Source organism: Bos indicus, chromosome 19 (assembly GCF_029378745.1).
Source record: "Bos indicus isolate NIAB-ARS_2022 breed Sahiwal x Tharparkar chromosome 19, NIAB-ARS_B.indTharparkar_mat_pri_1.0, whole genome shotgun sequence".
Taxonomy (NCBI): Eukaryota; Metazoa; Chordata; class Mammalia; order Artiodactyla; family Bovidae; genus Bos; species Bos indicus.
The window spans coordinates 11,260,452-11,275,367 of NC_091778.1; the positions used below are offsets into that span (position 1 = coordinate 11,260,452).

Sequence of the window (14,916 nt, forward strand, 5' to 3'; positions counted from 1 at the left end):
CTTGGATGAAAGTCAAGCCCCCTGGTGTAACAGATCCCAAGGATCTAGACACCAAAATGGAATCTGCAGGTCTAGGAACAGTAAAATACTCAGGTCATGACCGTCTGGCAAGACATTTTTTCTAGTTTGATTAAATACTAAACTTACAATTTGAATATTTTAGACTTAACCTATTAATGCCTGATACATAATATGACATCTGAGAACACGGTCAATCTGTATTACCTATATTGAACTTAAAAAGCTCCTTAACCCAAGGAAATCATCTGACTTTTCTCCAGTGCCTAGTACAATGTCTAAGAAGTATTAGGTATGGAAATGTTGGTTAAAACTGACCTCCTTAAATAAAGTTATTTAAATATATTCTTAAGAAAAACACATTAAAAAATGTTACATGCAAAGTCTTAAAGTAGATAATATAAAAATAACATGAAGTAATCAGGTCCTGACTATTCATGAGGGTGTTTCTAAAGAGATGGAGATGGATGGGGGGCACTTAGGAGAAAAGTTTATTATTCAGAAGCTTCAGGCCAGTTATTTACTTACATGTTTTTCATCTATATTCACATCCTCACATCCTTACCTTCTACTTGTTTGTCCTTCCTCTTCTAAGGATTATCCCATTGCCAATTTCTCTTTTACCCTCTGTACACACCACTGCAACTCCTATTTTTTGTTTTTGCAACTTCTATTTTATAAGACAGAAAACTATTCCCTCTCCCCCTTGAAACTGTTCCTTAGCTCTTTTCCTTTACTAGGAAGTTCCCAAATCAGGCTGCATATAAGTCAGTTGGAGGAGTTTTTAAAATGATAGGTTCCTGGCCCTACTCTAGATGTCCTGAATGAGGATATTGGAGGGGGATCCAGGACTTTTTCAAAAAGCTACTCAGGTGGTTCTGATTATACAGTAAATAGGTTCATCCAGATTATGGTATCGATTGCCCAACTATCTGGTTCTTCAAAAACAAAAGTTGTTTCTCTCTCATGTTAAATGGACTTCCAAGCACAGAAATGAGTGTTAACAGTCTTCTATTTTCTAACCACTCTTCCAGGTCACTCACTACTCTCACCAATGAGCAAAGCTCCTTTCTGTTGTGGTTCATGTCCTTTGGCTACTCCATCCCTCCCAGGTTCCCATCCTTCCACACAGTATCACATTTCATCCAAAGGCATCAGAGATTTTAGCATCTATTTCAGTTTCCCCCTCTAAGAGTTAATACTGCCATTAACCTGGGGAGTGTGTGGAGTCTGTCTCATACAGCCTAGTTGCATGAGCACATGCTCAATTGGTTCAGTCATGTCTGACTGTTTGCAACCCCATGAACTGTAGTCCACCAGGCTCCTCTGTCCAGGGGATTTTCCTAACCCAGGGATTGAACCCGCATTTCCAGCACCACAGGAGAATTCTTTACTGCTGAGCCACCAGGAAGTCCATAAAGCCTAGTGAATGATCACAAATTAATAGCACCCCAAGATTCCTCCAAGCCTCCTAAAATTGCTCACTTACCATCCTCCCCAAAGGTAACTTCCATCCAGAGTAAAACATCATAGATCAGTTTGCCTGTTTCTGAACCTTTTTTAAATGCAATGATACAGCTATATTCTTATATTCTGCTTCTTTGCTCAGTATTATATTCATGAGATTCATCTATATTGCTATATATAGCAGCTTATTCATTTTTATTATTTCTGTGCAGTGCTATAAAATATGAATATATACAACTACTTTATTTCTATTAGGAAAGAATTTGGGTTGCTTTTTGCTACTAGAAATAAAGCTACTGAACTTATAAGCAGAAAACTGCTCCTGAACTTCACATGGGGAAAAAAAAACTCGTAAAAAAAGCAAATGGATGCTCTCTTCCTAAGCCAAGCCAGATTAAGCCTGCTAAAATGTCACACTCATCTATCTGAGCTCTTGATTTTACTACAGTGTTTGTATGTATTAGCAAAAATTTGAGGTCCTACGCAGTCTAGACTCAAACTACCTTTCCAGTCTTCTCTAGTTTTTGACTTTCTTTGTTAAAAATTACATTTACTTTTTTAAAATTAAAAATACAAGAAAACAAAATCACCTAAAAAAGAACAATACTGCTCTAAATTATCTTGTAAAACTCAACTGGCAAATACCAGCTCCCTTCTGTCGGAAGTGGAAAAGTCATAGGATGTGTATATTTAGCCTTAGCCTATACTGCCCAACAGTTTTCTAAAGTAGAGTTATCATTTTCATTCCTACCAGCAAGCTATCAGAGTTTCCATCTCTCCACATGCTTTCAACATTTAGTACTGCCAGTTTAAAAAGTATTAGCCATTACAGTGGGTATTCAATGGTATCATAATGTGGATTTTATCTGGCATTCCCTGAAAAAGAATGAAGAAGAATGAAGAGTCTCAGAGACCTGTGAAACCCCACCAAGTGTACCAACATAAACGTAATGGGAGTTAGAAAAGAGGAGAAAGAATATTATTCAAAGAAAAATGGGTAAAAATTCCCTACATATAATGAAAACTATTCATGTAAACATCCAAAAAACTCAAGAAACTTCATGTAGGATAAACAACAATAGCACCACAACTTGCATTTCTCTGACAAAAGCAGTATCTTTAAAAATGTGTACTGGTCATCTACACAGACTCCTTTGTGAAGTGTCTATTCTTGTCTTTTGCCTAGTTTTTTTTTCTTTTTTTACATTTTCAAGTTAGGATTTTATTTCCTTTGGATAAATACTTAGAATGTGATTGATGGATCATATGGTAGTTCTGCATTTAATTTTTTGAGAACACTCCATTCTATTTTCCATAATGTCTGTACAAATTTGCATTTCCACCAACAGTGCGCAAAGGTTCTCTTTTAAAGAGGCTGTCATCTTTCCCTTATTGATTTGTAGAAATTCTTTACATATAATGGGTGAATCTTGTAAATAATATTTTAATTAGTTTATTAATTTCAATGAATAAAAACTACAACTCCTATTTTAAAAATCTTTTTAAAATAATTTTTTATTTTGCAGGCTGTGCTGGGTGTTCGTTGCTGTGAGGGTTTTTTCTAGCTGTGGCGAGCAGTTACTCTCTATTTTGCAGTGCACGGGCTTCTAACTGTGGTGGCTTCTCCTGCAAGCAAGGGCTCCAGGGCACACAGGCTTCAGCAGCTGTGGCACACGGGCTCGCAGTAGTTGCAGTTCCTGGGCTCTACAGCACAGGTTCCACAGTTGTGGAGCACGGGCTTAGTAACTCACCAAAGACCAGGGACTGAACCCACGTCTCCTGCATTGGCAGGCGATTCTTTACCAATGAGCCACCAGGGAAGCCCTGATGATGCTTATTTTTTTTAAAAAACAATGCATATTACTACCCAGACTGCACATCTGTGGTCTTCCAAGCAGCCAGTTACATGGGTCTGGAGATCGTAACGTGGGAGTCGCACTGGCCCATCAATATCAGCATGGATCACACTGAATATATTATCCTCTGCTCCGAGACTCACTAGCTTATGGAATGAGGCCCAAACTAGAGACCTTAAGGAATCACCCCCACACCACCACCGACTCCAATCCAGCCGGTAAGACACTCCCAAGTCATATAGAGTCTTACTATTTAACATCTCTCAAAAGGTTTCTTCTTCTCCGCCTCTACTATTCTTGCCTTATTTTGGGCCCTCAAACTGTCCCTCCTGGAATATTGAGGTAATTTCCTTGTATTTTTTTGGCTACACCGTGCACCCTGTGGGATCTTAGTTTCCCAACCAGGGGTCAAACCCATCCTCTCATCAGTGAAAGCACAGAGTTCTAACCACTGGACTCCCAGAGAACTTTCACAGTAGTATCCAATTTCATCTCATCCACCTTTAACCCATTTTTCACTATATAGACAAATCTGATCACATTCACTCTTAAAGACCTTTAGTGGTTCCACAGAATAGAAGGCCAAGCTCCTTAGCCAGGCAAATAAGACTTTCCATTACCTGATCTTGTAACGTGATGGACCTGGAGGGTATTATGCTAAATGAAATAAGTAAGACAGAGAAAGATAAAGAAATATGACTTCACTTCTATGTAGTATCTGTATGTAAAATCTAAGAAACAAAACAAATGGACAAACATAACAAAACCAGAAATAGTCAATACACAGAAAACAAACAGGCTGTTATCAGAGGGGAGTCGGGTAGAGAAGAGGAAAGAAAAAAAAAAGGTAACCATGTGAGGCAATGAATTCTAACTGGCGTGATCATGCTGATCATTTCACAATGTGTATTTATCTGAAACCGTCATGCTGCACACCTTAAACATATACAATTTTTCTCAATTATACATTTTAAAGCTGGGGGAAAAATGAGCAGGAGTCAGCACATGAAGGCCATTTTATACCATATTAATGAGTTTGGATTTCATCCTATAAGTAAATGGAATGAAATAAAGGGTTTTTAAGGAGAGAAGGGGTATAATCAGATATTATTTTGAAGGGAATAAAAAGTCACTTCATTCGCAACTCATGCCATGGGAAACAGAATGGATGGGAGCAAAAATGGATACAAAGAACCCAAACAGCCTCTCATTCAGGTTGAAAGACACAGGCCGACTCCAGAAATGGCAGTGGAATGTGAAGTAACAAATGTATTCACTATCTAGGAGGAAGAATCAACAGATTTTGGTGACATATTAAAGGGAGAGTGGAAGGAGAGGAAAGGTGAAGAATATACAGCACTACTCATCATCAAGATGACAGCCATCACTGATGGGTAAGCCTGAAAATGAAAAGGTAATGATTTCTGTTTAGGAGATCTAAGACTGAGACATCAAAACCAAACCACTACATCGGTCTGGAAGTCATGAGAAAAATAAAGGCTAGAGATGGAGCGGGGAGTAATCAGCATACAAACAGAACTGACATACAGGTGTGACTGAGATCACCTAGAAATAAAGTTAGAGACAGGAGTACAGTGCAGAAGTGGAAGTTGAAATGCTAAGGAGCAGTATTAAAGAGGTCTTCAGATATTCAAGCATGCTACAGAACATGCCAATGTTCATACCAAGGGCGATGCAGGTAAAACAGAAGCAGTAAAAAAACTAGTTGATAACTGATCTAGCCAAAATCCCCGTGCTCAACTGAATAGGTCCAAGACAACAAAAGAAACCCTTACTACTTAAAACTGGTTATCCCAGGAGCGGCCGTGTACTTGAGCAAAAAGCTAGGTTCAAGACGACGACGTGAGGTTCTGGTCTAGCTATACCAACTAAATCTCTGAGCTTTTTCCACATAAACTGAGTTCTCAAAACGTCTTCTGTAACTCAAAGATTCAGTGATTCTATTCTAATTAATCTATAGTAGAGGTAGATATACAAACAAAACTTATGTATCATAAAAAGTAAGCTTGTAATAGTGGATAAGATCATGAGCTTTGGATTCAAATAAACAAAAAACTCTAATTCCTCTTTCATTTACTTAATTGTAAAACGACAACATGTTGCTTAATTCCTTTGCACATCAGTTTCTACAGCTACAAAAAGAAGATAATATTAAAATCTGCCTCCAAGAATTTTATAGGTAAATGAGATAAGGTACACATTAAGTGCTTTCGCATAATGCCTGCTATGTAAGAATGCATCAAATTTTAGCTATTACTATTCTAAATACTATTAGTAATATCCCAAAATCCATACATAAAATACAGTCCTTCTAACACCATGAACAATGTAGTGCAATGGCTGCCACATATTAAAATATGATACAGTCAAAGAAGAGGAAAGAGAAGACAGGATGGCTATGGGGTTTGGCTCCAGTACCTGGAGGTCCTGCTGCAGCTGCATCTTCCATGAGTTCCCCCTCTTCCAATTCCATGTTGTTGTATTCCACATCATTCTCTCCAGACCTAAGAATATACAGAATTCATTTTTCCACATAGTAAGTAAAATTAACATTATCTGTCATATCTCAAAGAATTTTACAACAATAGTGTATAGCTTTCTCCTATGAAGTAACAGTATATTTCTAAACAGAAAACTGAGGGGAAAGACTTTCGTCATTATCACATGTATGTACAGTATTATTAATGTTCAATCTACCTTTTTAAAGTACTAAAATAGGTTGGCAACATTTAATTTTCAAAATGGAAAATCTGAGAACCATGTAAGCAGAAGAGATTATAGCTTCAAAGAATTTGTAATTTAATGGTAGTAAATTACGGTTAAAACTGTACATTTTAAGGTTAACAAGGATGTTCAAATTACTATATATGACTAAAAACTAGTTTCTTAAGATATCATTTCAGAAAAGACGGTGTTGTTTATCAAAACACAATTGTCTTATTTTACACGACAAAGTACTATATGGAATAGCACAAATCAGCGCTAGTTGTGGGTATTTAAAGTGAAAGTCACTCAGGCGTGCCCGACTCTTTGCAACCAATGGACTATACGGTCCATGGAATTCTCCAGGCCAAAATACTGGAGTGGGTAGCCTTTCCCTTCTCCAGGGGATCTTCCCAACCCAGGAATTGAACCAGGGTCTCCTGCATTGCTGGTGGATTCTTTACCAGCTGAGCCATCAGGAAGCCCAAAGTAGTCTGAAAATCAATTCCCAGGTTGACAGAATGAGAAGCTCTACAGATCTGCTCTCCAGTAACACTGTGAACATTATTTTTTAAGGCAACAGTTTAGACTCTGGAAATGATTCTAAGAGCATATAGCAAATGAAAAACAGTAATGAAATTTGGTAACAACAATGAGTCTGTGGTACGTGAACCAAGAGCAGTGATACAGCAATTCCACTTCTGACTGATGCACCCAAGCATATAAGGCTCCCATTTCCCACAGCTCCCAGGAAAAGGGCTATATTCCCAAGAGGAACAAGACTGCAGCATTTCTCACCCTGCTCCAAGATACCTGTGGCTAGGCTAAATTCAGGTATATGTGGCCAAGAGGCAGGGATTCCCTTCTTCCATCCAGACCCAAGGCTCTACCTTTGATGCAGCATGTGAAGAAACTGGGGCCCAGATCACCCTTGCCACAAGTCACTCATAAAGCAGAAGTTCCAGGCCTCAGAAGACCAACTGAAAAGAGTTGAGGCTACAGCCCCCAACTCTCCCACTCCCACTGGCTCAGCTTCTAGAGTGGGAGAAGTAAGCACACCTCTGTCCTCACTCTAGCTTCAGAACTCTGGCTCAGAAATGTTGCCTGTGAGAAGCAGGCTATAAAAACAGAGCCACAGAAAAAGGTATAACACTATTAAGAACATTAAAAAAAAAAACAACCCTCAAATGGAATCCAGCAAAAAAGAAAACTAGGAATCCAGCCAAAGGTAAGGAGTTACACACCATGGCAGAGTAGAAATTATCCAAGGAACGCAAAGTTGGTTTAGAATCTGAAAATGAACTAATGTAATACACCATATTAATAGAATAAAAAATAAAAGCTACATGATCATCTGAAGAGATGCAGAAAGAGACTTCGAAAAAACCAATACCCTTTCATAATAAAAACACTCAATAAACCAGATGGGCATCTATGGAAAACTCATAGCTGACATCACATTAAGTGGTCAAAGACTGAACTTTCCCTGTAAAATCAGGAACAAGATAAGAAAGAATGTCTACTCCCACCAATTCTATATGATGTTCTATCCGGTAAACTTAGGAAAGAAAAAGAGATAGAAGGCACTCAAATTGGAAAAGAATAAGTAAAACTATATCTATTTACAGGTATAATATTACACATAGAAAAATCTAAAGAATCCATTAAAAAAAGATTAGAATTCATAAACAAGTTAACAAGGTTGCAGGATACAAAAAATCTGCATTTTCATGTACTTACAAAGAACAACCCACAAAAGAAATTTTAAAAGAAAATTCAATTGCATTTACAATAGCATGAAAAAGAATAAGATCAAAGAACAACCCACAAAAGAAACTTGAAAAGAAAATTCAACTACATTTATAATAGCATGAAAAAGAGTAAGATACTGATGAATGATTTCAAAAATGTATAAAACATATACTCTGAAAACTACAAAACACTTGAAATATTAAAAATTTCTGATTGGCAAAAGACCCTATCAATATGAAAAGATAAGCTAGAGAATGAAAGTTATCTTCAAAGCATTTTCCAAATTCAGCAAAGGACTAGTACCTAATATGCAAGTGAAAGTGAAGTGAAGTTGCTCAGTCGTGTAGACTCTTTCAGACTCCATGGACTATAGCCTACCAGGCTCCTCTGTCCATGGGATTTTCCAGGCAAGAGTACTGGAGTGGGCTGCCATTTCCTTCTCCAGGATCTAATATACAAAGAATTCTCTAAACTCAACAGTAGTTGCTAGGAGGAAAGAGGGCATTATTGTTTTATGGGTACAGACTTTAGTCTGGGAAGATGAAAAAAAAGCTCTAGGGATAGATAGTGGTGACGGATGTGCAACACGAATATTTAATCCCACTGAATTGCCCTTAGAAATTATTATGTATGCATGCAAGCATGCAGGCTCAGTCACTCAGTCTTGTCCAACTCTATGCAACCCCATGAACTGTAGTCTGCCAGGCCAGTCTGGGATTTTTCAGGCAAAGTACTGAAGTGGGTTGCCATTTCCTTCTCCTGTGGTTATATATATTTTATCATTAAAAAAAAAAAAAGTTCCAATTAGAAAACAGGTAAAAGACACGAAGAGAAATTTTACCAGTGAGGATATGCCTATGGGAAATTAGGCACATGAAAAGATGTTCAACATCATTAGCTAACAGGGGGAAGTAAATTAATACCACAATGAGATATCACAATGACTAAAATAAAACCTAGGGCAATACTAAATGCTGCGAAAGTGGACCATACATATACTGCTCATAAGAATGCAAAAACTAGAAAACTACTTGGCAGTTTCTTCAAAAACTAAACTTTCAATTACCATACAATCCAGCAGTTAAACCTATCCAAGAGAAATGGAGATTTAGGTTCACACAAAATTCTGTACATGAATGTTTCTAGTAGTTTTATTTATAGTAGCCCCAAACTGAAAACAATCCAGATGTTCTTCAACAAGTGAACAGTTGAACAAATTGTAGTGTATCCACAACACAAACCATTTATCAGCATTAGAGCGAACAAACTACCTATGCACACAATAACATGGATGAGTCCCCAGAGAATCAGGCAGAGTGGGGAAAACGCCAGCCCCTAAGTGTTACATACTGTATGATTCCATTTACATAACATCCTTTAAATGACAAAATTATAGAAACAAGGAAAACATGGGTGGTTGCAAAGGAAGAGGTTAGGTGGGGAAAGTAGGTATGTAATAGAACAGCAACCTATGGGGCACTTGTGGTGATGGAAATGTTCTGTATCTTGCTTATGTCAATCAATATCCTGGCTGTGATGTCTGTTACTTACTACTGGGGAAAATTGGACAAAGGGCATATGGACTCTTACATTATTTCTCACAACTGAAAGTGAATTTACAATTACCTCAAAAAAAAAAGAAAAAAACAAACAGCAAGAAGAAAATGCATACTGCTATCATAAAAAGACTGAGGTGGAGGGAAAGAAGAAGGCCTGTGCTCTAGCTAACTGAAAGTTATTTATAATAATCATTATCCAAATCAACTATGTTCCTAGTTCCCTATCTATTAGAGGAGGAAACCGACCTTAATTTGTAAAAGCTAACAATGTATGTTCCTGAGAAGGTCAAATTGGGTGAGCCAGTGGCTCAGCAGTAAAGAATCTGCCTGCAATGCAGGAGATGCAGGTCCAACCATGGTCCAAGAAGATTCCCTGGAGGACGGCATGGCTACCCACTCCAGTATTCTTGCCTGGAGAATCCCATGGACAGAGGAGCCTGCCGGGCTACAGTCCACAGGGTCACAAAGACACAACTCAAGTGACTGAGCACAGTACAGATGTTCAAATTGGCTTAACTGCGCTATTTCTATGAATTATACAATATACTTTGAATCAAGCTATTAATGTAGATGCATGCAAATAAAGAGAACATAATCAAACACTTTCTAGTGGAAAAAACATTCAAAGTCAATCTGGGGACTTCTCTGGTGGTCTGGCGATTAGTACTCTGCACTTCCAATGCGGGGACCTGGCTTCAATTACTGATCAGGGAACTAGATCCCACATGCTGTAAAGAAGAGTTTGCATGCCTGAACTAAGGATCCTGCCACAACAAAGGATCCTGCAGGCTACAACAAAGATCTAAGATCCTGCGCATCATAACTAAAAGAGCCAGCAGAGCCAAATTAATAAATATTTCTTTTAAAAAAGTCAATATAATGAAAGGCTGTCAATCAAGCTTAATGGAAAATACAATGCCCTCAAAACTACCCTGAAAAAAGCCAAGAGATCTAACAGTCAAAGAAATGAATTCAGGTAGAACCATATATGCTATTTATCAAGATGATTTCACTTCATAGAATCACCATCTTAAACAACTTTTCATGTTAGTTCAAATGAAAATGAATAAGTTTTATTTTATATGTTTAAAAAAATCAGTAATAATGATTTCTGATTTGGTAACTTAAAGGCTTCACATTTTAACTAACCCTTTAAGACAATTTGCCAAGTATTCTAATGAGGGAACTTTAGGTGCAAAAGGTCTATTTTGAGGAGTTAATACAATGAGAACTGTATTTACTTTATCTCAAATTCTCTCATAAAATTTTATGTGGAGAGAAAAGAGAGAAACATAACAAAGCAAAACATTAACATTTGGGGAATTAATCTGTTACTATTTTTGCAACATTTCTTACACATGAAATAACAACAAAATTAAAAGTTAAAGCTATAACTAAAACTCTATTTGGATCCCAGAGATGAGAGGGAGGGAACTCACTCTTCCTTCATTTATATAATATAGGGTAAATCAAGGGGAAAAAATGCTTAATATCCCCAGTTTTAGAAAGAAAAAGAAAGTGAAAGAAATAAAGAAACTGAAGTCGCTCAGTTGTGTCCGATTCTTTGAGACGCATGGACTGTAGCCTGCCAGGCTCCTCTGTCCGTGGGATTTTCCAGGCAATACTGGAGTGGGTTGCCATTTCCTTCTCCAGGGGATCTTCCCGACCCAGGGATGGGACCCGGGTCTCCCGCATTGCGGGCAGACGCTTTACCGTCTGAGCCACCACCCAGTTTTAGGCCTAATATAACTACTGTGCTTCTAGTAACTGTCACTCAGATATTTACAGCTGCAGTTAGTGTGCGACACTCACATCGTCTCCTCGTCAATGTCATTCTCTTCAGTGTTGCTTGTGGCTGTGGAACTGGCAGAAGAGCTGCTGCCATCGAGCTGATTCGCTTCATCTTCCCCAACGAGATCCAGGTCCAGGTCTCCATCGGAAAGCTCATGCTAGATTAAGGCAAAGGAACAAGATTCTATCTCACATGTTTCCACTCAGCCTGGACTAAGCACCTAAAAGGTACTCATCTGAATTCGCTGCTGCTGGGCCTACACTGCTGAGCCCTGTAGAGATAAACCACACAACCACATTACCTAGGACCACCAGCAAGTCATTTCTGCCAATTGCAGCTGGAAATGGTTCATACAGTCCACACCAACTTCCTCACAGAGTAACATTTAAAATCATCATTCCTCAAGGTCTGCTGCTGCTGAGTTGCTTCAGTCATGTCCGACTCTGTGCAACCCCACAGACAGCAGCCCACCAGGCTCCTCTGTCCCTGGGATTCTCCTGGCAAGAACACTGGAGTGGGTTGCCATTTCCTTCTCCAACTGGCTATGGCTAGTAACTGCCTCCAACTTTCAGTGGCCCTACCTACAAACTCCATCCTTCCTTTAACTAATTCTATCAAAGGTTAACTGTTACACCTGAGTTCTCCATTCCAACGTCTAATATTCCTAAAAGAGTCTGTTATGTCAATACACGTGCCGTAATTTTCAATCTTTCTCCCCACTGACTCCATCAATTATAACATACACCTGAAGCTTCCTGTCTTCACTTCATCTCAGTCGCTCAGTTGTGTCTGACTCTTTGCAACCCCATGGGCTGCGGCACACCAGGCCTCCCTGTCCATGATCAACTCCGGGAGTTTACTCAAACTCATGTCCACAGAGTCGGTGATGCCATCCAACTATCTCATCCTCTGTCATCCCCTTCTCCTCCCACTTTCAATCTTTCCCAGCATCAGGGTCTTTTCCGAGGAGTCAGTTCTTTGTATCAGGTGGCCAAACTACTGGAGTTTCAGCTTCAACATCAGTCCTTCCAATGAATATTCAGGACTGATTTCCTTTAGGATGGACTGGTTCGATCTCCCTGCAGTCCAATGGACTCTCAAGATTCTTCTACAGCCCCACAGTACAAAAGCATCAATTGTTCTCCTCTCAGCTTTCTTTATAGTCCAACTCTCACATCCATAAATGACTACTGGAAAAACCATAGCTTTGACTAGATGGATCTTTGCTGGCAACGTAATGTCTCTGCTTTTTAGTCTGCTATCTAGGCTGGTCATACCTTTTCTTCCAAGGAGCAAGAGTTAATTTCATGGCTGTAGTCACAATCTGCAGGGATTTTGGAGCCCAAAACTATAAAGTCTATCACTGTTTCCATTGTTTCCCCATCTATTTGCCATGAAGTGATGGGACCGGATGCCATGATCTTAGTTTTCTGAATGTTGAGTTTTAAGCTAACTTTCTCACTCTCTTTCACCTTCATCAAGAGGCTCTTTAGTTCCTCTTCACTTTCTGCCATAAGAGTGGTGCCATCTGCATATCTGAGGTTATTGATATTTCTCCCGGCAATCTTGATTCCAGCTTGTGCTTCCTCCAGCCCAGCGCTTCTCATGACATACTGTGCATACAAGTTAAATAAGCAGGATGACAATATACAGCCTTGATGTACTCCTTTCCTGATTTGGAACCAGTCTGTTGTTCCATGTACAGTTCTAACTGTTGCTTCTTGACCTGCATACTGATTTCTCAAGAGGCAGGTTAGGTGCTCTGGTATTCCCATCTCCTGAGGAATTTTCCACAGTTTGCTGTGATCCACAGTCAAAGTCTTTGACATAGTCAATAAAGCAGATGTTTTTCTGGAACTCTCTTGCTTTTTTGATGATCCAACAGATGTTGGCAATTTGATCTCTGGTTCCTCTGCCTTTTCTAAATCCAGTTTGAACATCTGGAAGTTCACAGTTCATGTACAACTGAAGCCTGGCTTGGAGAATTTTGAGCATTACTAGCGTGTGAGATGAGTGCAATTGTGCGGTAGTTTGAGCATTCTTTGGCATTGCCGTTCTTTGGGAGTGGAATGAAAACTAACGTCTTCTAGTCCTGAGGCCACTGCTGAGTTTTCCAAATTTGCTGGCATATTGAGTGCAGCACTTTCACAGCATCATCTTTTAAGATGTGAAATAGCTCAACTGGAATTCCATCACCTCCACTAGCTTTGTTCGTAGTGATGCTTCCTAAGGCCCACTTGACTTTGCACTCCAGGATGTCTGGCTCTAGGTTAATGATCATACCATCGTGATTATCTGGGTTGTGAAGTTCTTTTTTGTATAGTTCTGTGTATTCTTGCCACCTCTTCTTAATATCTTCTGCTTCTGTTAGGTCCATACCATTTTTGTCCTTTAGTTCCCTATTTTTACAGGAAAAGTACCCTTATCTCTAGTCTTTCCCATCCTATTGTTTTCTGCTATTTCTTTGCACTGATCACTGAGAAGGCTTTTGTATCTCTCCTTGCTATTCTTAAGAACTCTGCACTCAAATATATCTTTCCTTTTCTCCTTTGCCTTTCACTTCTCTTCTTTTCTCAGCTATTTGTAAGGCATCCTCAGACAACCATTTTGCCTTTTTGCATTTCTTTTTCTTGGGGATGGGGAACCTCTGTCCATAGTTCTTCAGGCACTCAATCAGATCTAATCCCTTGAAATCTGTCACTTCCACTTAAGGGATTTCATTTAGGTTATACCTGAATGGTATAGTGGTTTTCCTTACTTTTTTCAATTTAAGTCTGAATTTGGCAATAAGGAATTCATGATCTGAGTCACAGTCAGCTCCCGGTCTTGTTTTTGCTGACTGTATAGAGCTTCTCCATCTTTGGCTGCAAAGAATATAATCAATCTGATTTCGGTATTGACCATTTGGTGATGCTCATTTGTCAAGTCTTCTCTCATGTTGTTGGAAGAGGGTATTTGCTATGACCAGCGCATTCTTTTGGCAAAACTCTTTATTAGCCTTTGCCCTGCTTCATTCTGTACTCCAAGGCCAAATTTGCCTGTTACTCCAGGTATCTCTTGACTTCCTACTTTTGCATTCCTATCCCCTATAATGAAAAGGACATGGTTTTTTGTTGTCAGTTTTAGAAGGTCTTGTCAGAGGTTAAAGCGTCTGCCTGCAATGCAGGAGACCTGGGTTCGATCCCTGGAGAAGGAAATGGCAACCCACTCCAGTATTCTTGCCTGGAGAATCCCATGGACAGAGGAGCCTGGTGGGCTACAGTCCACAGGGTCGCAAAGAGTCAGACACAACTGAGCAACTTCACTTCACCTGGAAGGTCTTGTAAGTCTTCATAGAACTGTTCAATTTTAGCTTCTTCAGCATTTCTGGTCAGGGCACAGACTTGCATTACTGTGATACTGAATGGTTTGCCTTGGAAACAAACAGAGATCATTCTGTCATTTTAAGACTGCTTCCAAGTACTGCATTTCAGACTCTCTTGTTCTTTTACTCCATTTCTTCTAAGGGATTCTTGCCCACAGCAGTAGATGTAATGGTCATCTGAGTTAAATAACCCATTCCATTTTAGTTTGCTGAGTTCTAAAATGTCGACATTCACTCTTGCCATCTCCTGTTTGACCACTTTCAATTTGCCTTGATTCATGGAACTAATACTCCAGGTTTCTATGCAATATTGTTCTTTGCAGGATTGGACCTTGCTTCTATCACCAGTCACATCCACAACTGAGTATTGTTTTTGCTTTGGCT

The 14,916-nt window shown here is 39.1% G+C and overlaps 1 protein-coding gene across 5 annotated transcripts in view; it reads right to left on the reverse strand.

Annotated features, from left to right (window-relative positions):
• Positions 1 to 14,916, reverse strand: part of TRIM37 (tripartite motif containing 37) — a 151,561-nt gene that overhangs the window by 48,922 nt on the left and 87,723 nt on the right. For all 5 annotated transcript variants that reach the window (XM_070772568.1, XM_070772564.1, XM_070772565.1 and 2 more), the window contains 2 exons: positions 11,189 to 11,325; positions 5,781 to 5,866 (listed from right to left, as the gene is read on the reverse strand). In XM_070772568.1, coding sequence (XP_070628669.1) covers positions 5,781 to 5,866; positions 11,189 to 11,325 — 223 coding nt within the window. The remainder of the gene's footprint in view (positions 1 to 5,780; positions 5,867 to 11,188; positions 11,326 to 14,916) is intronic.